General features: G+C 43.0%; 3 protein-coding genes across 9 annotated transcripts in view; 2 read left to right on the forward strand and 1 right to left on the reverse strand.

The window, feature by feature from the left end:
* The window catches only part of LOC132789468 (cyclic nucleotide-gated cation channel beta-3), an 86445-nt gene that overhangs the window by 18854 nt on the left and 44824 nt on the right, over window positions 1-22767 (reverse strand). For 4 of the 6 annotated variants that reach the window (XM_060797511.1, XM_060797510.1, XM_060797509.1 and 1 more), the window contains exons 3-5: window positions 5729-6535; window positions 5215-5572; window positions 3553-4607 (exon numbers count right to left, since the gene is read on the reverse strand). In XM_060797511.1, coding sequence (XP_060653494.1) covers window positions 3553-4607; window positions 5215-5572; window positions 5729-6535 — 2220 coding nt within the window. The remainder of the gene's footprint in view (window positions 1-3552; window positions 4608-5214; window positions 5573-5728; window positions 6536-22767) is intronic. The other 2 variants (XM_060797514.1, XM_060797513.1) reach the window with 1 other exon arrangement.
* Window positions 10293-11409, forward strand: LOC132789473 (venom peptide isomerase heavy chain-like). Of its 2 annotated transcripts, none has more exons than XM_060797518.1 (3): window positions 10293-10711; window positions 10765-11038; window positions 11090-11409. In XM_060797518.1, exons 1-3 carry the CDS (start codon window positions 10467-10469, stop codon window positions 11240-11242), a joined length of 672 nt encoding a protein of 223 aa, XP_060653501.1. In that variant the 5' UTR covers window positions 10293-10466; the 3' UTR covers window positions 11243-11409. The 2 variants fall into 2 exon arrangements, with proteins under 2 accessions (XP_060653501.1, XP_060653502.1); XM_060797519.1 differs by having other exon boundaries at window positions 10622-10711; window positions 10775-11038.
* Window positions 11474-13154, forward strand: LOC132789471 (putative trypsin-6). The gene is made up of 2 exons (XM_060797517.1): window positions 11474-12029; window positions 12093-13154. The coding sequence occupies exons 1-2, from the start codon at window positions 11496-11498 to the stop codon at window positions 12465-12467; spliced, it is 909 nt and encodes a 302-aa protein (XP_060653500.1). The 5' UTR covers window positions 11474-11495; the 3' UTR covers window positions 12468-13154.

Genomic DNA, 22767 nt, shown 5'->3' on the forward strand with positions numbered 1-22767 from the left:
ACGTCAATCAAATTTGAAAAAAAGGCTGGCCAACTATTTGAAAATCAATTTTCATCCAGCTGAAGACTGATAGACAAACAGAGGAGAGGAGAACGAAGGGGAGAGAGAGAGCTGAAGGTGCAGCACGAGTTGGGTTGGCAGTTCCTAAGTAAATATATATAAGTTTTTAAGTTGTTGTTGGCCAGGCAAGTCGGGTTAATGTAGCAGAAGGCCATCACCATCGCCATCGCCATTCGCCATCACTAAAGTGTTACGCTCTAAGTCATGACTAGAGGAATTTGCAATATTCGCTGGCAACAGTCCAAGACACAAGGCACTGAGAGACCGAGAGATAGGGAAAATAAAACGTAATACACAGCAACAGCTAAAGAATAAGAATTTTTGCAAGTGTCATAGAGAGATCAGCGGAAAATGTCAAGTTGTTTCGGGTTAATAAGTATTTAATGCTGTGTAATCATAAAAAGAACAAGGCACAAATTCTTATTAATATTCCATTCGAGCAGCAATATATTATCGGAAGCAGAACAAGATAAGGACCTGTTCAAAGTGCTTTCAACCGATTTATTTTAAATAAATAACCTTTTATTCACTTTTCATACTTTCACTAAAGTTAAATGCAATTAAAATATATGCTCATCATCATGAATGCTTCGAAATCGTAAATTAATTACTTTTTTTTAAGATTTGCAGTCATTAGGTTGGCATTTTCTTTAAAGTTTATATTATCATATAGTTTGAAGATTTATAAATCTCTTTCACTTTCTATTCTAAGCCTTAAAGTTTCTTATATTATCAAATTTGAAATTTAAATCAATTCTTAGTACTCATTTATTCAGCGCAAGCTTTAATCGAATTTCCCGCTTCCAAGAACTTTAACGATTATATTTCTCTTCTTGTAGCCAACAACTACTAAACTTGCTTGTTATTTTGACGAAATTGAACAAAATTGCTGGTTGAATGAGGCGTATGAGTTATATTTGCTGTTATGTTATTCATACGACCAGTGTGCGTACTTCAGAGAGCATTTGAGCGTCACCAGGAGAAGAGCTGCATTTGATTTCATGTCCATGTTTTTATTGCGGTTTTTGCTTGCCTTTCATGCCTGCCACAGGCTCCTCGCACTCCCTTATCCCCCTCGCATTCCCCTCCACTTTCCCTAACATCATTCGCTTGGCTTTTGGGGTGGCTGAGCGCGCACACTTGAAGCGGCAAGCGCTGAATTGACAAATTGATGGATGGTTCTCTCTCGTTGCATGCCCATGGTTATATGATGTATTATTATGCGAGGCAAAGTTTCGCTGCGGTCGGTTCCTCCTGCTTCTGCTGCTGATACGAAACTACGTGAAAAGTTGCCAACTCAGCGATGCGCAACGGTCACCTAAGTGTTTTATTAGCCTCCACTTTCCGAGTTCGAGGCTCTGAGTTGATTGTCAGTTAGTTTTTCGTTCGTTCGTTCATTCATTCGTTCGTTATATGTTATATACTACGTTATTTGTTATTCGTTGTTGTTTGTTGGACACACGTTGAATTTGTTTCATCTAAAGCTTAGCAAATGCAGCCATTGATTTCAATGAACGAAGCGCCTGTGGAACTAGTCAATGAACTGCGAGACGTCTTCGATAAATACGATGTTAATGGCGATGGACTTATGTCGTTTAACGAGCTACGTTTGATGACGCGTGCCGTGGGCATTGAGCCAACCGAAGCGGAACTCCATGATCTCATTCGAACTGTGGATTTGGATCAGAACTGTGTGATCACCTTCAGTGAGTTCCTCACGTTCATTGTGCCACGTGTGCTGGACATCGAGAGCGAAGAGAATCTACGGCAAACGTTTCAGATGTTCAATCGCAGCGGCTATGGATTCTTTGACGCTCACGATCTACGCATTGTGATGGCCAATTTTGGTGAGCATCTCAGCAAGGAGGAGAGCATTCTACTTCTATCTGATATGGATACCAAAAATTGGCTACACATTAACCTTGAACAATTTCTAAACTATTTAAAGCCACCCGTCAGATCCACAGAATTTCACTAGTCACAAAAAATGGGCGAACTAAAATTTCAATGGTGCAATAAAAATTGAGATTTGCTGCATGCAAATATGAGAAAAAGTTGAGTGCATAAAACCAGAAATTAATGCAGCAGCACGTTTCGTCCATTAAGCCGCTGAGCTTTTGCTTGCTGACTTTTTGCCTTCTCTCCCTTTTCCTCTCCGTCTCCCTTTCCCACTCTCGGCTCCCTTGTGTGGATGCAACATTCGTACACATGAAAAGTGTTGTGTAAACATGCTGGCTGCCAGCTGGAAAGCAGTTTCAACTCATGTGTGAGGTGCTTGCCCGTCAATGAGCAGGGAAATGGGAAAAAAGCGAAAGAGGCGGTGTGTGAAGAATTGCTTTGTTTGCCTTAAGCTGCAGCTTCCAGCTGCTGCTGGCCAATGTCCACCGTAGAGGAGAGCAACTGCTGTCCCTGGGGCGTTTTTCTTTTCTTTTCTTCCTCCTTTTATTTACTTATTTTTTTTTTGTTGAGTGGCCTTAATATTTTCAGCTGACATCGCCTAATGAAAGCCAAGAAGAGACTCGCCTTCATTTGCCGCATTCCACTTTGACATGGTCGCGTCTTTGGAATTAAACAGACAGCAAAAGACAGAGAGAGAGAGAGAGAGAGAGTGCAATGGGAATGACGACACTTGCATTTCTCTAGTTATTTATGGGCCAAATAAACGAGTTCATTTAGCTAATGGCCTCATGGCCTAGTGAGCTCACAAGAGGCTGCACTTCTCAAGGAGCCAGTTCAAGTTGTAGCTCTAGTTGTTGGTGTTGTTGTAGTAGTAAATTGTAAGTAGTAAGCAGTAAGTAGTCGTAGTAGTTCGTTTCGTTTCAAGTGCCACCCAGAGTTTTGTCTGGCACAAAAGGACAACGTTTCTCTCTCTCTCTTTCTCTGTGTGTCTCTCTAAGTCAGTTGACGTTGAATATTACGTATACGTATATACAATTGCCTCTCACATACACAATTTTCCCTCAGTTTAAGCAGCTAAAATGGTAAAGCCAAAAAGTTTTGCATACTTTTGAGAGCTTTGCTCATTGTTCTGTTTTGTCAAATGTTTTTTAGCATCCAACCCCCAGGTTCCATTTATGTGTGTGTATCTTTCTCTCTGTCTATCTGTTTGTCTGTCATTGTGTGTTAGCTGCGGATTATCATTCCCATATGTATGTACATTTGTGTGTCTTGCGAGTCTGTGTGCTGCTTGTGCGTATCTAACCCTGCTCTCCAAGCAACAGTTTAATCAAGCAGCTCGTAAATATTGAAACCACAAAACAAGCAACAACAATTTATACACATTCTGTGCCTGATAAGATGCTAGCCAAAACGTGTTTTAGATTAGATTTGAATCCATTTGAATACATTCTCCAAATGTCTTTCGTCTAACTACTTGCTTCGGCATTCATTTCATTTGATTGTTGAGTCAACTTTATGACTGACCCCCCCAACAGATTTCTTAATCATCTCAAATTGAATGTGGAACATTTAATTAATATACTCAGGACTCACCTTGAAACTCCTTGCGCGCCGCACTCACAGACGTCACAATGTTTGCCACATGCCCCAACACGGTGGCAAACAGCATCAGGCCGAATAGCAATTGCAATATCACAAACACATACTCGCCCTTTGATCGCGGCTTCGGCAGATCCCCAATTGTCGTCAGCGCCAGCGTGCACCAGTAATAGCTCTGCAGATATTGTTTGACGACATCCGCGGACTCCGAGTCGTGATAGACCCAATTGCGTGAACCGAATCCATTGTTCTTGTGTATGATGTGATAGAGGCAACCGTTCCAATGGAATATCACAAGCAGATAGTGTATCAGGGCAGTCGAACGAAACAGATTTGGGTAATTCGTATGCCGTTCGGTGCGATCCATGAAGGCCCAGAATCTGTAGATTTTCACCAGCCGAAAGCTGCGCAATATCGAATTGAAGCCAATGGACAAGTAGAGAAAGTCCAGCGGCAGCAGGCACAGGCAGTCGATGTAGAAGATTGTTGAGTTCATGTAGTGAGTGCGCAGCTTCAGTGCGTCCGTCTGCAGGACACCATCCTCCAGGTAACCGGTGCGAAAGTGAAAGAATATGTCAATCAGATAGAGGAAATCGGACAGATAGTCCAGACAGAACCAGACCGCAATCGTGCGTCGATTGATCTCCTGGAAGGCGAAGCGGTAAATTATCACCCAGAAGTTGTACAAAAAGGCCATCGACACCACCATCGACCAATAGTAGCAGAGCCGCCCCGCCGGATCAAACACAAAGTGCAGTTTGCGGGCAGCTGTCGCGGCGCGTATCCGTTGCGAGGCAGTGCGATGCGGTTTCTGGTGATGCGGCTGGGCCGCATGTCCGCCACCAGCTCCACCGCTGCCGCCGCCGCCGCCATGCGGTGTCTGGTGTGAATGGCCGCCATGAGGTGGCCCTGGACCGCCCTGCGAGGGCGGACCGTGAGCGTGCGGGTGGTGCGACACCGTGGAGGCAGAGTGCTGCAGCTGGTATGGGTGGTGCGGCTGCTGACCGGCATTGTGGTGCGATTGCTGCTGCGAACGCGAGCGCGGGTAGCTAAGGGGAGGTAAGAGACAAAAGAATAAATTGAGAATAAGATCGGATATGAGGAAAGCTATGATAAAAGGTAGAAGCTAAAGAGTAAGTAGATAAAATAAGCTACTGACATATTCTCTACCCATTTTTAATATATTTCACAAATTATCTTTTATGTTTTTTATGTAATATAAAACTAATTTACTCAAAAGAATGTCCTATTTTTCTAATAAAATGTTTTAATTATAAGTACCAAAAGTATGTAACATTGTTATTAAAGTTTCCGAGTACAGAGGTTGAACCCAGTGGCCTTAAAATTACATGTTCTTTAAAAAGTTTTATTCAAGCCAAGTTTAGTAACTCTTACTCTAAACATATACGAGTAAGCTTAGTAACTCTTACTCTAAACATATACGAGTAAGTCTAAAAACATTAGGGTCTGGTGCTGATACAGACGCACGGTCTTTGGTATTCTTTCTCTACTGTTCATGCTCACCAGCCATAGAGGTATTCGTATGTCATAATCATAATCGAATCAGAGTGTGCTAATGCACACGCTTGCTGTTCCTCTTGCCATTCTACTCTGTAGTAATATTTGGTAAAATCAAAATATAAGCTCGTCTCTTACCGATCGGTGCCGTTGCAGTAGTTGCCGCCGTACTGGTTGTGGCCCATAAGTACGCTGGTGGCACCGCCACCGCCGGACAACGTGTTATCCTGCGAGCCGCGGCCAGTGGAACGATTCCAGGTGCCCAGGAGCGGCTGATCGCCGCTTGTGGTTTTCAGACGGCCGCGTGATTTGTTGTTGTGCCGTTGCTTGTTGTGCAGTAAATCCATTTCGGAGGCAGTGCTTACGGTGGCCATATGCGAGTTGGATGCTCGTGAGGCGCATGGTGTGGCCAGGCTGTCATGCGACGTGAAGAAACCTTGTTGCGAGACGCTCTGGCCGAATTTCGGCTGGGACATGCCAAACTTGGGTCCTAGATCTGTAAAGGCAGATTCCATTAAATTAGTTGTCAGCTGTAGTAAAGTTTAATCACAGTTGTTATTCTGAGGAGCAAAGGGACAAAGAGGAGCATCACACACACACAGAGAAATAGACAGTGAGAGAGAGAGTAAGACATGCAAGGACTGCACCTTACCGAGAAAGCTTTGTCGATCGATTGAGAAGCGACGCAGGCTACCCAAATCGATAAACTGCTCATCAGCGGGCATTGTTGGTGTGATTGACAGTTCGGTTGTGTGAAAGGCACCACCACCAGAGCTGTTAGCAGTGTTGTTGTTGACACCAGCACCAACTCCAACTCCAACTCCACCTCCACCTCCTCCACCAATTGCAGTTGCTGCATCACAATTGACCGTTGACTGCCCAGTTGCACCACCCACAGTCAAATTGGTGCAAGTTGTGGCGCCGCCAGCACTGCCGCCCATGCCAGCGCCCAAATATGCGGCATTGCTGCCATAGAAGCTGCCATCGAGCTCGGCCATTTGCTGCTCGTATGCGGTCAGCGGATTGATCGACCTGGAGCTATGGTCGCGATATAGCGGACGCGGCGATGGCATCAACGATGGATACGGCGGATTCAACATGCCGTTTAGCGATAGACGAGGCTGCATTATTTCCGGAAAACTCGCGCGAGGCGCTAATTTTTGTGTACTCGTTGTTTTTGTTGCTTTGGTTGCTGTTGCTGTTTCTGTCGATTTTAACTTATTGTTGTTTTGATGTATTGCTATTGGCGTTGTTGTGGTTTCTCTGTCGTCATTCAATGCTCTTGGCCGCCATCGTTCATCGTCGTCATCATCATCGTCATCAGAGTCCGCATCATCATCATCATCATCGTCATCATTGACGTCAGAGTCACTCGAAGCATCGAAGTCAACGTCAGCGTCGCCGTCGATGGCGGCAACACGGCACAATTTGCCAGTGGGCGTGGCCTTGCTACGTTCAGCTGCCGCACACCACAAACGACACACACACACAGACACACAAAGCGTACACAAACGCAATGGTAAGCGCAATTTCAGTTGAAATTTGCAATCGTTGTTGATTGTTTTGTTGTTTTCGTTTTCGTTGTCGTTTTGTTATTATTTTTTGTTTGCATTAATTTATGATTTGTATTGTTTGTTGTTTTATTCGGTTGTTTGTTGTTGTTGTTGTCATTGGAAAACGAGAGAAACGTGAGCAGATAGTAAAATTAATTGCAAGTTGTCCATTGATAAACATGTTTTGTTGTTTATATAAATATTTTTTATTTTTGTATGGGAACTGCTACATGAAAGAGAATAAAAGAGAGAGAGAGAGAGAAATAGTGGAGGCTGATAAGAGTGGTTAAAAGTGTTGAGTGGTTGGTTTTTGGTTGGTTGGTTGTTTGGTTGGTTGGTTGGTGGTGGTGGTGGTTGGTGGTGGTTACAGGTGGCTGGGCCTTTAACAACAACTGCAATTAACAACAACATTCAACAACAATTAACGGCAACAACAAGATTTCAATAACTTAAATGTACAAATATTTTGTTTTTTTTGTGATCTATTTCTAGTTGGAATAACAGAAAGAAACAATTGCTAAAAAGAAATGACTGTGATTGGTGATTGTGTAGAATGCCTTTCAAGCGATTAAACTGTAGCATACTTTTAAGCTGCTGCCGATTTAGCACACACAACCTGAAAGTATGCAACAGTTTTTTCATGACTTATTTAGCCAACTTTACGATTGCGCCATTCACATGTCCGAACAATGGCACATATTTAATAGGTAATAGGTCGAATGATGTTGGTTGTGGGTGGAGGAGGCGGTGGTGCGGGGATATGTGATGGAGGATGGTGTGCTAAGGAGAAAGAGTCTGCAGCATGCAAACACGTCAAATGCTTTGCCTCGTTCGCTCATTCGAGTAAAAGTGCTAATAAAGTTAGATTTAATTACGTGCGCCTTAATGGGGCATGCAAAAAAACACATAAATGAATGGGATGCGCATACTATGCTCAGCTCAGTTCAGCTCAGATATGGCACACACATACACACATAAAGAGGCGACTGACACACACTTGGTGAGATGTCGCTTCATTAGGTTTAAGCAGCTGCCTGGCAACTGGCTCACTTGGCAATTCATGAGTTAAGCTCAAACACACACACACACACACTGACGCACACACTCGACTCGCCGTGACACTCGGAGACAGAGATACATTGGCGTAACCGGAGCAGCCGTGGCGAGCAGCAGCAGCATCAGCAGCAGCACAAGTGCCACTTGACTGTCGTCGTGGCAAGACAATGGACAAGAAGTTGTTGAGCAGCGTGTGGCGCCAATTTATTTCTATTACTCTCGAATACAGTCAACGCGTTGTTGGCCTGTTGCTGCCACACTCACTGTTGCTGCCGTTGCCACGTTGCTTTGTCAACTGTCAGTGGTACCTGTCTCCAGCTGTGCTGCCGATTGATTATTGGCCGACCGCTTTTAATTATAATGCTCTCTCTCTCTTTCTAGCTCTCTCTCTGGCTGACGCCGTCTTGGAGAGAGCCTTTAATTCAATTAGAGTCCAAAAGTAATGCATCAGCTAATATATAGCCACTGCTGCCTGCCACTTCCCCACTCTCCAACGTCCCTCTCAAATGCAAAATGGTTTTAATTAATTTGCGAGGCAAACGCGGCGTATACTCACTCTCTGTGTAAGTAACATGAATTCGCACTTACAGCATACAGCATACAGCTCGAGCTTGAGCTTGAGCTTGAATGCGGGGCAATAAATTCAAATTAATTTTGGTCCTAAATGGCAGAACACACAAATCAAGTGGTTGGCAAATTTATTAACTTCAGGTGTAGCAACTAACTTAATACATTTTTAATCAAATGTGTCGCAAAGTTCTTCTCCTAGCATGTAACTGTGTTACACGCCCCCAACTAGATTTACAGTTGCGAGTGAGTTTAGTGGCCGGCGGCCATTTTGACTGTAGATAAGAGCGTAAGTGCATAACCATGTTCAAAGAGAGCAAAACTTTTTGTGAACAAGTCCACACACACATGCTTTTACACATTCGCTTGGACTCGAAGTTTCAGTCAGCCTGTTGCATAGTTTCAGGCGCTGTCGATGCAAATTGACCAACTGCTTGGCCAATCACTGCACTCTCCACCACCATCTCTCTCTTTCTTTCTCTTCCCTCGCGCACTCTCAATCATCGCTCCCACTTTAAAGTTGGCAGACATAATCTGGGCACTTTTTAATTCTGCTAATAGTTGAGTGCCATTAATTTAAACTTTGTTGTCTTTTGCCATCGCAACCATCGCACAGATTCTTCAGCCTGGCAACTTGAGCTCTTGCTGATAAAAAAAAACCAAAGAAAGAAAATAAAACAGCGAAGAGCGCTGCAAGAATAAAAAAAAAAGAGATGAAAAATGAAATATCTACGGTTTAATGGGCGGCAGTTTGTCATGGCCCGCCAGCCGGAAAGTCCCGGCCAGTCGAAAACTTGCGACAAACTTGCGCCAAAGTTCAACAAAACGCTCGAGCGGCTTTTGCGGCTACCGCCGAGTGGTTGTACGATTCCAGGGGTTGAGTGCTGTTCTTGTTGTTGTTGCTCTGTGTGGCTGCTGCTGCTCGTGATGTGCGTCATGAATTGTCAATAAATTTGCCTGCCACAAATCAGCGAGGCGTCCAGTTGTGATGTGTTGTGAGCACTTCACTCCACTCCACTTCAGTCCCCGTCCAGTTCACTTCACTGGCAAACACTGGTCGCAGCCGGAGGCACCACAATTATTTGCTGCAACTGCCGCAGCAAATGAAAATATTTGAGCAAAAAATACTTTTGACAAAAGTTTTTGAGCAAACTTTGCTTAAAACGTACTTGAAAGAATGCTACACATATACGCAAATACACACACACAGAGAAGAGATACACACACACATACACTTGTATGTTCGCAGACAGTCTGAGCAAAGAGTTAGCAACTAGTAGCTGAAAGTGGCTGTAGAACAACCGCTGGCAAACTTGAAACGACACAAAAAGGAAGTCACGCAATAAAAACTTCAACAGCCGCAACCCTATCTCTCTCTCACTCTCTCTCTCTCTCTTCCTTTCTCTGCTCCAGTTGAACCCAGAGAAAACATGGCTGACACATTGAGAATTACAATAGTCAACTGTTCAGTGGAACAGCTGTCAAGCAAAGTGACATTGAGGCGGGTTGAGCTCGCCTGAGCACTTCAAACCACAATCGTCTCGCCCTTCTTCCTCTGCAACCGCAACGATTCCCCCAAGAAGTCCCCACCAAAAGTATTTTAAAATCGTTGACCGACCATAACTAAAACAAATTCAATGGACCAATTTGAGAGCAATCAAATTTCAACTGCAATTCTTAAGACCAACAATCAACCCTTGGTTGCCCCCCAAGTGTAGGAACAACACCAAGTTGATGGACAGCTGCTGTCCCAATAGCTTTCGTATGAGCTTTTAATGAGCTTTCATGCGAAAGGTTGTAAAAAGAAACTTTTATACAACTTTCGAAAATGTTAAAAATGTGGAAACTCAACTGAACACTCCGTAAATTCTATAAAATGTGACAGCTTTTGTTTTTGAAGTGAATTGTTGAATTTTATGAACTTAAATACTTTATATTTATTTTTTTAAATTTAAAATAACAAAAATAATTCCTTTGCGTTCTATGTCTTTACATTTGACGTTTGAACAAAAGTGGTCTTCAATTTAAAATTTATTACACTTACTTTTCATATTAATTTTAATTTATTACTTTCACCCTCAACCAGAAGAATTAGCGTGTTACGTGATGACTTCCTCTGAGGTTGCACTGCAACTTCAAGTCGTCAAGTTACCAATTTCTAGACATTGTTGACGAAATCAAATTGTATTATTTTTATTTGTTGTATTGACTGACATGATCTATAGAAATTGTTCGATTTTGGATATATTGTTGCTGCTTCTTCTCTGCACTCCGCTGGACACGAATCGAGTTAAGCGATTATCTACGCCAGACTGCGACGACGAAACGCACAAGGTGGAAAAGTATGTGGTGTCGATTCGTTCTAAAAGACCGCAGATCATGTTTGGCGACAATCATTTCTGTGTCGGCACCATTGTTGCCCCCAAATTTGTGCTAACCACAGCGAAATGTACGATGAGGTAAACACGATCATTATGTGGCATATTTCTATACGTATAATACTGTTCCTAAGCGATCGCAAGGTTATGCATTTGACTAGATCAATGGTCGTTGTGGGTGGCACGCCCAATCGCCTGATAGAAGTTCCCGATACTACAATAAGACCTGTCAGTCGTATTTATGTGCCAAAAACGTTTCTGAGTGAGAATACAGATAATATTGCACTACTGCTCTTGGTTCGTCGTTGGCCCACAAATAATCCCAGCATCGATATCATTAATCTGCCCACTGCAGAGCCCAATTATGACAGTGTTTACATGGTGCTGGGTTGGGGGCGCTTCTTCAAGGTAAGGTAAATGAAGCAGCTTAATCGAAAGTGTTCCAAGTGCTGCTCTTAGGGCGGACCGTTGGCTGGCAATTTGATGCACATTTATGTCAATTTAATCGAGCGTGAGAAATGCCAGGAAATCGTTTCCAAGCTGCAGCCCGATATGCTCTGCGCTGGCAATGAAAGCGAACCCGTCGATGTTCATCCCTGTGCGGGGGGATAATGGTGGTCCGATGATCGTCAACGAGACGATCTATGGCCTGGTATCGTATCGCTTGGGCTGTGGTCAGGTCTCAATGCCCTCGGTTTATACGGATGTGTGGTACCACATGGATTGGATCAACGATATCATTCAAAATAGTTGTCCTGCTAAGCTCAAGCTTCCGCTATTGGCCTTGATAATCCTGTCAATTTGGCAGATAGTTTAAGAAAATAAAAATAAAAACATTGATTGATAAAAAAGCAAACAAATCGAAATGTTGTTTCTCCTTCTGAATTGTCGCTTGCTGTGCATTTGTCTGGCATTTCTGTTGCCCCACGTCGAGTGCAATTTTCTGGAGCTCCAACGTTCGAAACGGATTGCCGAGGGAATTTTGGTAACGCAACAGGAAAAATTGCGCACCTCCGTTGTGTCGTTGCGCTCCCGTTCGCCTCAAGCCTACTTCGGGGACAATCACTTCTGTTCGGGCTGCCTGCTGAACGATATGTTCATCATAACTAGCGCTCGATGCGTCACACATCCCAGCAAGATTCAGCTTCGACCACGCGAGATTGTCATTGTGGCCGGGACAAGCATAAGACTGAACCACACGGTGAACACAATTCAGCTGGTGGTTACGTTCTCGGCGGTTCATGTCAATTTCACCATGTACAATAACAATGACATTGCGCTGTTGCGCACGGAGACTGTGGAGCAGGGCAACCTCTTTGTGAATGTCTTGCCATCGCTGGTGTTGCCACCGCCCTATGGCACGCATTGCACGGTGATGGGCTGGGGGCGACTCTTTAAGGTAAGCTGAGGTGCATTTACTGCCATTTACCCTCTGCTTACTTGATATACTCATGCATCGCAGGATGGACCCTTGGCATCCACACTAACCATGCTGGACGTGGAGCTCTATACGCCGGAGCAGTGTCGCCAGCTGATACCACAATTTGGAGCTGATATGCTGTGCGCCGGCAATCTGGGCGAGCCGAATGTGGTGCCTGTGGGTCCGTGTCCCGGCGACACGGGTGGCCCGCTCTTTTGCAATGGCTCACTTACTGGCATCGTCTCGTATACGCTGGGCTGTGCTCAGCGTGACTTTCCCAGCATCTACACGAACGTCCATCATCATCTGGACTGGATATACGAGTATCTCGATCGCGGCGGGCAGCCAAAGCTGTTGCACTTGCAAGTGCATCAACTGCTCTTGTTGCTGCTGCTGTTGCTTTATTGTGTAGTTTAGTTGTTGGCAGAGGCAACAGCAGCAGCAGCAGTGGCAGCGGCAGCATGTTGCCACAAATCAAATCAAAAATGACCAGAGAGCAACAGCAGCAGCGGCCATTCAAGCTGTCAATTCATCCACAAAAACGACCTCAAGTTGTCCAACCAAATACAACCAGTCAGCGCGCCTGTTTGGCTGCCAACAACTAAAAGCGGCCGTTTGCTCAGCCTCTATTGCCTATCGTGTGCGGCATGCCACCTGCTACCTGCCACTTGTGTCGATTGGTTTTCCAAAAAACGTTGTTGGCTTTGCCGCTGTTGTTTGTTGTTGTTGTTGACCTGGCAACATCGCCGTGCGCTTCGCTTCGAGATTGCGAAACTGACTGAAGACTAGAAATTGCCAACTGCCGAAACTGGGTGGCAAAGGCAACTGGCAAACTTGCAATTGGCAAGTGGCAACTGGGCTATTCTGTGTTCTTAATTACCACAAACTGAGGCCGCGTCTGGTGTGGCTTTCGAGCGCCTTAATTGGCAGCACAATCTCAAAAAAAAAGCAAGAAATAAAGAACTCGAATTTAGACGTTGCCAAGCAACCGGGGCAAAGCGAAGCCAAGTGGCTGCCACAAAATGTGGATACTCTGTAAAATGTTGACCTTTTGTGACCTGCCCAAAATGAAAGATAAATTGTAAATGCTTGCTGTACTTGCAATTGCAGCTTAAAAGTAGGCAACACAAAAATTATAAAAAGTTGCCTTCTGTTTTGATAAAAATGTGTCGTGCTTTTGGGCGTTGATTAAATATTTTCTGGAACAGTACCATCATAATAGAAGCGTTGAGATTCCGCTGAATAAGTGATTGTGTGTCGAGTCATTTGATTGGAAACAATAGAACAATCTGAATTGTTGCAATTACGAAATGATTGCAATCAGCGTTAAGTGGAAGTTTCCTTGTGTCATACACTAAGCGCTGCTGATACTACAAATTATGTATATACTTACATACATATGTATTTATGTGTGTACTTGTATCTTTGCATATGTCCGGGACATGGACAAAAGGTGGCGCCACCTGCGCTCCATTTAGGTAATGAATTTCGTGCTGTTGCTGCCATAAGCAGTGTTTTCAGCTCCTTTTGCGCTGAGCTGCGCCGTAGGCAAATACGTAATGAGAACATTAATGCAAACGACTTCATTTAATTAAACGCCCAGCAAGACACAGAGAGAGAGAGAAACAAGTGAGACACTGAGAGACTGAGAGAGAACACAGCAGGGAGCAGCAGATAGCAAAAGGAAACCCAAACTGAAAGTGAAACTGAAACTGAAAATGGCGTCCTTGTCATAGTCATCATTGAGGCAGATAACAGGCAGATAGCGAGCAGATATCACAACACTCATACGCCTCTTTGTACGCATGAATGCGTATTAAGGCGCCATACCATTGGGAACGGGGAATTGAGAGCATTGACTGTGGGCAACAACCACAACAACATGAACAGCAACTCGGCGTAGGCGTGGCATGGTACTTGCTCGCACGTGCGTGTAAATACGCTTATATATGCGACAGGTGTACCAAGGAGCAGATGTGACAGCAGCAGCCAGTCTACCCAGGCAGGCAGCCAATTCAATTAGCAGTAGAACACCGCCACATCAGCGCACTAGCAGCAGCCTACTATATGGCATATTGGCATTGACCAAATGTCCCGGTATTAGCCACAGCTAATGAAAATAGTCAATGCATAGAACTGATACTTAAATGCAGATGAAATTATTAACTGGCGCGCTTATTGTATAAAGATTTACAAAAAACAAAAAATAAATTATAAAAATAAAAAGAATAAGAATAACCTCATTCAATTAACAATAAAACTAAGAATTTTACAATCGAGTGTGCTTGAAGAGCACTATTAAAACTTGAGAATATATTAGGCACCAGTCCAAGTGTCTTTCTAGTTAACTTTCCATTTAATGTCCACACCTATTATGTATGCAATAATAACTTTAAATTGTTGAGCTGAATTCTATTCGGGTGCAGCCAGCAAAAATTTGTTGCCTGCAGTCAATGGGCTAAACAGAGTTTTAAATTTTTCAACAATTTGCACACTTTTAAGCGACTGCGCTCTTTAGCAGCTAGTGAAATTGGCAGCAGGCATAAAAGAGAGCGAGGTTGTAAGAGGGAAGTATGGGGCCAAAGTCAAACTGTTCATTTGCATGCGCTGGCGCTCATTACATTTACATTAAACTTTTAATATGCGCGGACATGTGGAAGAGTGTGTGTTTACGTGTATACGGGTGTATGTGAATGGAATGCGGGCAAGTTGCAATTGAGTGACAGGCAAGCAGGCAGGACAGATGTGTGGCATGCACCAACAAGAACAGCACAAAAATGTGTTGCCCGCAGCAGTTGCTGTGGCCAGGCAATATCTTAATTTCCCCAGAAATATGCAGTTAATTACATTTGACCAGCTGCGATTTGCCCAACAAGAGTTGTAGTATGTTGCCACGTGTCACACACACACACACATACATTTCAGCAGACATTTTTCGTTTGCCTTAAGCTGCATCAACTTGGGACTATTAAACCAACGTTGGGCGTCGTCTGTTCATCAGCTAAGCCAAACAGTGACTAGAATGCTGTGTGTGTAGTAGCTGTGCTCTCAAGGTGGTTACTACCTTGTGCTGCCTGCCACATGAGGCAACCATATGAATGGCAGATGAGCTTGTGCACAAGCCACCAAAAGGAAACGGGTCGTATACTTGATGCTGCTGCTGATGTTCAGGCATTTGACACTGCAACTTTGAGGTATAGCTAACACACACACAAACACACACACGCACACACTCGCGCTACAATGTATATATGTAAGTGTAAGTGCATTTCGTTATGAGCTTAGCAATCTTATAAATGTTTACGTATTTGTTTGCCAGCGTTATTTGCCCCCAAGTGCAGTCAGTCGCCGTTGTTATTTACTTGATGCTTCCTGCCGCTAAGCTCAGTGTGTGACCTCTGCGATGTGCTACGCTACAGCTGCGTAGCTTTAGCTGCAACAGTATCTATATTTATATGTGTGTGTGTCTGTGAATGCAACTGTAGTTGTTGTTGTACTGCGCACAGCACATAAATATCTAAAGCGTTCTTGAGTAACTGCTCTAATGGATTTGGGTTAAAAATACACTGTGTCTGTGTGCGTCTGCTTCTCTCTGTGTGTGTGTGTGTGTGTGTGAGTGTTGCCTGTTGCAAGGGCACGTAGAGGGCACACAACTGAACCAAGTGCCACAACGAGTAGCTGTCTCCATCATGTGCGTGTGTGTGTGTGTGTGCGCTTGTTTAAGATTTACAAATTAGTTTAATTCAAATTAGAATGCAACACAGAAAGGAGTAAGCCCAGAGCGAGAGAAGAACTGCACTTAGCAGTCAGTTAAAATGTCAATTGCAGACAAACAGAGCAACAGAGACCAACCAACCATACGACAGCCTGCTAAAATACAAGTCGACAGCAGCAGAAGCAGCAGTAAAAGGAGTAAATAGTTTAAATATACGAGTAGAGTCTTCCTTAGATTGAGATAGATGTTGAAGCGTCTGTGTAGATTGCTGCTGTATTGCCTGGGGAATTGCATTTGTCGTCGACATCGTCATTGCTTCTTGTTGGTCAGCAAACAAACATTTGTAATGCCCACAGAATTAGCTAAAAACTCTCTCCCAGTTGCAATAAATTACGAGAAAGTATACTTTGGCAGCTTCTGCTGCTTTTGATGCAATGCAACTCTAAAAAGCCATTTGCATCGTTAAGCATATTGTTTATGGCTGTAAAATATGCTTTACTCTCATAATTAAAGATTAAATTCTTTAGAGTTTCCATTGAAAATCTCAAAAAGAGTTGAAAGACATAAATCAAAATCATTTAAAGATTTATTCGTGCAATATCGTTTCATTAAATTTGAACACTACATTCTACATTAATCAACAATAAAATTGAGCTGCGCTCGCATTTCATATTTCATTTGGCAAATTTGTATTAAAGGAAGTTCTTAATAAATACCTCGTTGCTGTCGGGCATTAAAGGCTGCCCCCAAATTGAAATTATAGCGGTAATAACATAAGCCGCAGGAATATAAATACGTAAGCAACCCACGCACAAAAATAGTTGCTTGGCTGCTGTCCCCAAGATTGAGCAACAGGACAACAGTGCGGAATATTAAATAATTTTAAGCAAAAATTATATATGCCATAAAGATGTGCTGGTACACTACACACACCCGGATACACACACAGACACACAAACACACACATGTGTGTGGCATAAATGTCGCCGTTTGCTGTGCACAAAGTAATAACCGTGTTGGGCCAACTTATTGTTTACGACGTGCTTAGTGGCAAACTTGGCTTTGATAATGAAACGAGCACACACTCACACACCCTCACACACAGACACACACACACACACACGCATATACTATCAGGCACACACGCGCTGACAGTTAACGGCAATTGCGACAAATACCACAAGCGCCAAGCAGACCCCCAAAAGCACATGGCTTGTCATTTGTTTTTCCGGGCCAAAAACACATTTTGCGGCCCAAGATAGTTGCATAAACACAATCAGCAGCAGCAGCAACATCAGCTCACTGTATGCGCATGTCTGTGTGTGTGTGTTTGCTTGTGTCCAAAAAAGCAGGCGAGTGGCACGTGATGTGATTAGCGCAAAGCCGGCAAATGTGGGCCAAACTTGTGTTTGGCTTAGATTTTAATTTCTGCGACTCCGATAAAAGTGAAGCGCATGCCAGGCAATTGTCACGCCCAAGATCTAATCTCTCTTTCTCTCTCAAAAATGTTCCTTTACCCAACACACATTGCGTATACGCAATGTATGGCACTTGCCTGTGCCTGACAATTAATCAAATTTTAAACAATTCCAAAAGCTGCAATTACATACGCATTGCGCATTGTTTGCTCAACTGAACCAAATGCTTGCCCTCACTCAATCAATCTGTCAATCAATCAATCATGCCTCATGGTCATGACATCATCATCATCATCATCGTCGTCGTCATCAAATTGATTGCATTGTTTTACCTGCTGACGTCATTTTGTTGCTCTCTCTTGTTTGTTATTTAGTAAAATTTTGTGTAGAACTTCAGCTGCTGCTGCAAACAATTTTCATTTTTTTCTTCTGTGTGGCAGAGACAAACATTGTGCTGGCCTCTTTTTTCTCCTCCTCATTTTTTTGATTTTGCATGCCGCAAATAATTTGCAGTTGCCAGCAGCTGTAGTTGCAGTTGCAAGAGCCATGCTACTCATTGTTTCGACAGAGTTTCTGACAAATGCCAAAAATGCCAAAGCCCCAACTAAAGCCAGGACCAAGCAGCATATCCTTGCTGTGAGTGCATAGTGTAAGTGCCTCAGTGTGCATGTGTTTGTGTGTGTGTGTGTGTGTGTGTTTGCTGCAAACTCAAATTAAGCTAAAACAGCTTCAAGTTGCAATTTCCGACGCTGCACAGTGAAAGAACAACATGCAAATGCCTCAAGGATATGAGTGGGGCATGCAACAACAGCAGTGGCAGCAGCAGCAGCAGCAACAAAACTGTAACTATAATTAAAACTTTGCCACAGACAAGATAAACGGCCAACTGAGAGACTCACGTTACGTTCAACGTTGAACGTTGACTGCTGAGCGTTGAACTCGTGTTGCACTTTACCCATGTCATGTTGCCAAAAATCCATGTAAACATCACAAAGATCCACCTCTTTCCCAACCCTCCTCCCCCTCTCAACTGAGCTCAACTCAACTCGGAAGAAGCCGCTTAAATGGCATTAATGCATTAATCGCTTTTGCTGCTAAGCTGCTTGCGGCAACGCTAATTGACGAAGTGCAACAACAACAACAACAACAGCAGTAGCAACAACTGTATTTTGGCCCTTTGACCTCTACTCTATGTGTCTCGCAATGTCCTGTCGTGTCCTGTCTGCGTTTTGCTGCTGCCTCCGCCTCCTCCCAATGCGCTGCAAGTTAAATTAATTTCTGTCGACAGCAACTCGCGCGCAACTTTCAAATGAATTACATATTCTAAGCACGCAGCTGAGCGGGCGGTAAATGGCCTAGAGGGGAAGTGGGAGGTTTTAAGGGGGGGAGTGGGGTGGTAGGGAGGAGTGTCTATGTTATTCGCTACTGCCGCCCGTTTACATAATTGTATTTGTTTTTAGCCCTTGCGCTTCAAGTGCGTTGCGCAAAAGTTTCCTTTATTTTTGGCTGTCCGTTTTTAACTGTTAAATTGTTAAAAAATTACAAATAAATTGAATGAGCTGCCGAAAGGGCTGGCTGGCATTCCCCTAACCCCTCCCCTCCCTCCTCCATCTACTTCCCTTGATAGCAGCAGCAACAACAACAACAAATTACATTGTATTGACTTTTCAATTTCATTTTGTGGCAACTTTTTAAAGTGAAAGCCAACGTTGCCGCCGCTTGGGCGGCAGATGAGAAATTGCTCGACATTTTTTTGTTGCCTTTTTTCTGCTTTTTATTTTGGTAGCATGTTTGCTTACAGCTGTTGTTGTTGTTTTTGTTGCTGTTTTCTCTGCTTGTTGTTACTGCTTCTGCTCTGGCTTCCGCCATTATGCCATTAGCTTGAGGGGGGAGCGCGCAGGCAGCGTACTCGTATTTAGGTCACATGATTCCAATGCCTGTGCATTAATGGCCCCAACAACAGCAGCAGCAGAAGCAACACCAACGGGGCAAAACAGCAATGCAGCTAAGGTTCTTGGCTCTCAGCCTTAGCTTTGGCTTCAGTTTGAGCCAAACGACACAAAACCGGACAAACGGCAAAAAGCCCAAACATAATAAGAGCCGACAAGGGCCACGCCTACACTGAAGCATGTAGACGACGGCCAAATGCAAAGGGACTAAGGGCAATGCTGAGTACTAAATGCGAATGCGAATGTGAATGTGAATGCCTCAAGTTGTAGTCAATTCTGCCCAAGCATCATCAGCAGCAGCAACAACACCAACAACAGGGGCAGGAGCAGGGCAAAGCGCACAAAGGATATCAAATTTAAGTGCACACACATCGGTGCGGGCAGACAGAACAGGACCGCAAACTCTCGAGAGCTGCTCAAAAAGTTAAAAGAAATCAGCTTAGCATTAATAACTAATGCTGTTAAGTTGCTCTCAGCTAGGACAGCTGCTGCTGTTATAGAATGTTTAACCAACAACTGTTATGTTCTTGAGATACTTTTGAATGCCAACTAGGAGTAATCATTATTTAACATATTTTACTTTTAGATGCAGTAATATTAGATTGTATCAATACAAAATATGATTTTAACGGCTAATAAACGAATCAGCTATTAAAAAGTGTAGAAAGTATTCATCTACTAACAGTCATGATCATTACATACATGTTAATGTTATTTAACATTCCATTAAATCAGTAATCAATTTTTAAAATGACCAGCTAAATGAACAAGAGAGTTCAATCCTTGTAGTTGCAGCATGCAACTTCAAATGCATTAAAATACTTTTCTTACCCACTTTATGCATTCAATAGCCATTAAAATAATCAATTATTAACAAGTGTACTAATTTTCTGTTTATTAACAGTCATGATTATAACATAGCTATGTTAATAGTATATTACTTAACATTGTAATTGAGAGATCTATTTTAAAAGCAGTCATTAATAACGATTCGTAATAAAAATATTAACAAAATAAATATAATACTATTCTCTGTTAATCAACATTTTGCCGAAACTTTAAACCTTAACTGGCTTATGCTAATGAGCATCGTTAAGAGCATTATTCTCGATTGCTTTTAAATGTAGTATAGCCGTTGTGGTATTATGTTAATCGTTTTACTTTGAGTGAATTATACAACATTTTTCCAACATTTATTTTGTTTGAAAGTTTGTTAAGAGCTTGTCATAATCTTATCATAAATTAACGAAGCAACCCTCGTGCCAACATCCAAGCTCTATATATGTGTGTGACCTAATCGCATTGAATTTAATGTCGAGCAATTTCTGTTCTTATTCGCCTGCTGACTGCCTGCCACTTTTTCTCTCTCGCTTCACTGTGTTCTCGATGTATCTGTGTGTGTGTGTGTGAGTATCGAATAGAGTGCGTATGTGTATGTGAAGGAGTGTGGCAAATTCCTTTGAAAACATCATCAAAATACATACTTTGAACTTTTTATTGTCAATTGTCGTCCGTCGGCACACAATAAAAATTGACTTCATTTTTGGTCATTTTCATTTCATAATTTGTCGCAGCATTTGGCAATATTTTTCTTATATTTTTTTTTGCGTTGCTATTTCTGCTCTCTCTCTCTACGGACGCACTTTAATTCGATTATTATATTATGTAGCATATGACACACGATCCGAGCAGCGTGTCGAGTGTCCAGAGCGTACAGAGTTTGCATCTCATGCGGCCAGGTTGTGATTGAGGACATCAGCTGTCGCAATTGGTTATTTGATTGTGGTCATAATGCTCGTAGTGTTACCGCAAGGGATGCACTATCAATACTGCAGCAGTGCCACACACCAGCTGTCACACACACACACACACACACAAATACGTATACGTTGGCATGGAAATGATATTCACACGCCTCACTCCTCTCTTTTGCCTGTTCCCTCGTTGCTGTCGATAGCTGCTTTTGACGCTTTTGGTAACATTTTTATTGGCAAGCAAATGCGATTATAGCTACAAAGTTGCAGGCGTCGCAGTTGCAACTACATGCTGCATGCACCTACCGCACCTTCCCCCATTTTTCTTCCCTCATCACTTACATTGACTGCGAGTTGCGCTTTAAGTTTGTTTCTATATTTTTTGTCGAAACGTGCGCCAACTGCAAAACTGCAAACTGTTTTTATTTTTTCGCTAAAGGTATTCTTTTGCTGGAGCTGTTTCTTCATCATCATCCGCATCTTCATCTGCTGTTGCTGCTTATAATTTTCATTCGTAATTGCGCTTATCGCATTGTAAGAAGGCAAATTTGCCGCAGCGCCACGTGCCCAATCAGCAGCTCAACTGCAAAATGTGGCGCACACAAAAATACGAAAAAATAAAACAAAACAAAAAGTATATAAGAAAACTGGCTCGAAGTGAGAGCAAAAATAAAAATATTTTGTAATCCGCTTAGCTGCCACCGTCAGTTGCCTGCCGCATGCCGCTTGCCACTTGCCACTTGCCATTTTTGGCAGAGGGCGAGCAAAGCGCAAAACTTAATTTGCTGCGGTGTTTGGGCTGTGTGTGTGTGTGTGTGCAAGGTGGACGTGGCAAAAGGAATTCTCGGTGGGTGGGTTAATTACAACATAAATTTGCCAAATTGCTTCTTTAAAAACTTTGTGTTGGCTCCCGCGACTCTAGGGCATTCAGTTAGCTGACATTTAACGCTGATGCAGCAGAGCAGCAGCGACGAGTTGCCAGAGTTTCCATTCCGCAAATCCGCTTTGCCAGTTGTCCTCGATGTCCTTGATGGCCAAGTCAGGGAGTCAGTAAGAGAGTCACATAGTCTGCGGTCTGGTTAGCTGTTAATCCCTTGCAGCTAATCCTAGCAGCATATGTGGAGGAGTGAAGCACGCCTCTCCGACTGCCAAATTATCGCTGCCAATTGACCAAAACTTGATAAGGCCAAACATGTGTAGAGCAGACGGCTTAACAATCTCAGCACAGCCAGACACAAACGCACACACAGATAGTGTAACAAATAGACAGCAGGACATTCAGACGGACAGACGAACAGACAGTCGGACAACATGCCTGTGGCTGCAAAAATAATAGGTTTATGCTCGGCAGGCATTGTTGGCCATGTGATTGATATGCCACAACTGTCGCCGTAACTGTAGCTGTAATTGTGGCCACAATGCCTAAAAATTGCCAAGAGCGCTTTTCAACTTTAATGTGACCAATGTTTTGCTGCAATCACTTCAATCGCAACTGGCAATCATTTGGTCAATGCTTCAAGTTTCCTCTTCTTAATAACATTTGCCCGATTTCTTTAATGCCAAAAAAGTTTATAAAAGTAAGAAAGTTACAGTCAATTGAGCTCGACTGGGAGCCACCCATTTTTATTAAAAGCAAAACATTGCGGTATTGTTATTAAAATATACAAAATATATTTCGAGGGGTATTTTTGGAATATCAAAATACTATTACATTAAAAATACCCTATAGAATACAAAATATCCCAGTTTCCGAACGAAAGTCGAGTGTGCTCGACTGTGGGATACCCATACCCATTTTCAATAAAACCAAAGCAATGCGGTATTATTTTTAAAATATAATAAATTAATATACAAAAATATACCGAATAGTATATTTAGTTT

This window comes from Drosophila nasuta, chromosome 3, assembly GCF_023558535.2.
Source record: "Drosophila nasuta strain 15112-1781.00 chromosome 3, ASM2355853v1, whole genome shotgun sequence".
Classification (NCBI taxonomy): Eukaryota; Metazoa; Arthropoda; class Insecta; order Diptera; family Drosophilidae; genus Drosophila; species Drosophila nasuta.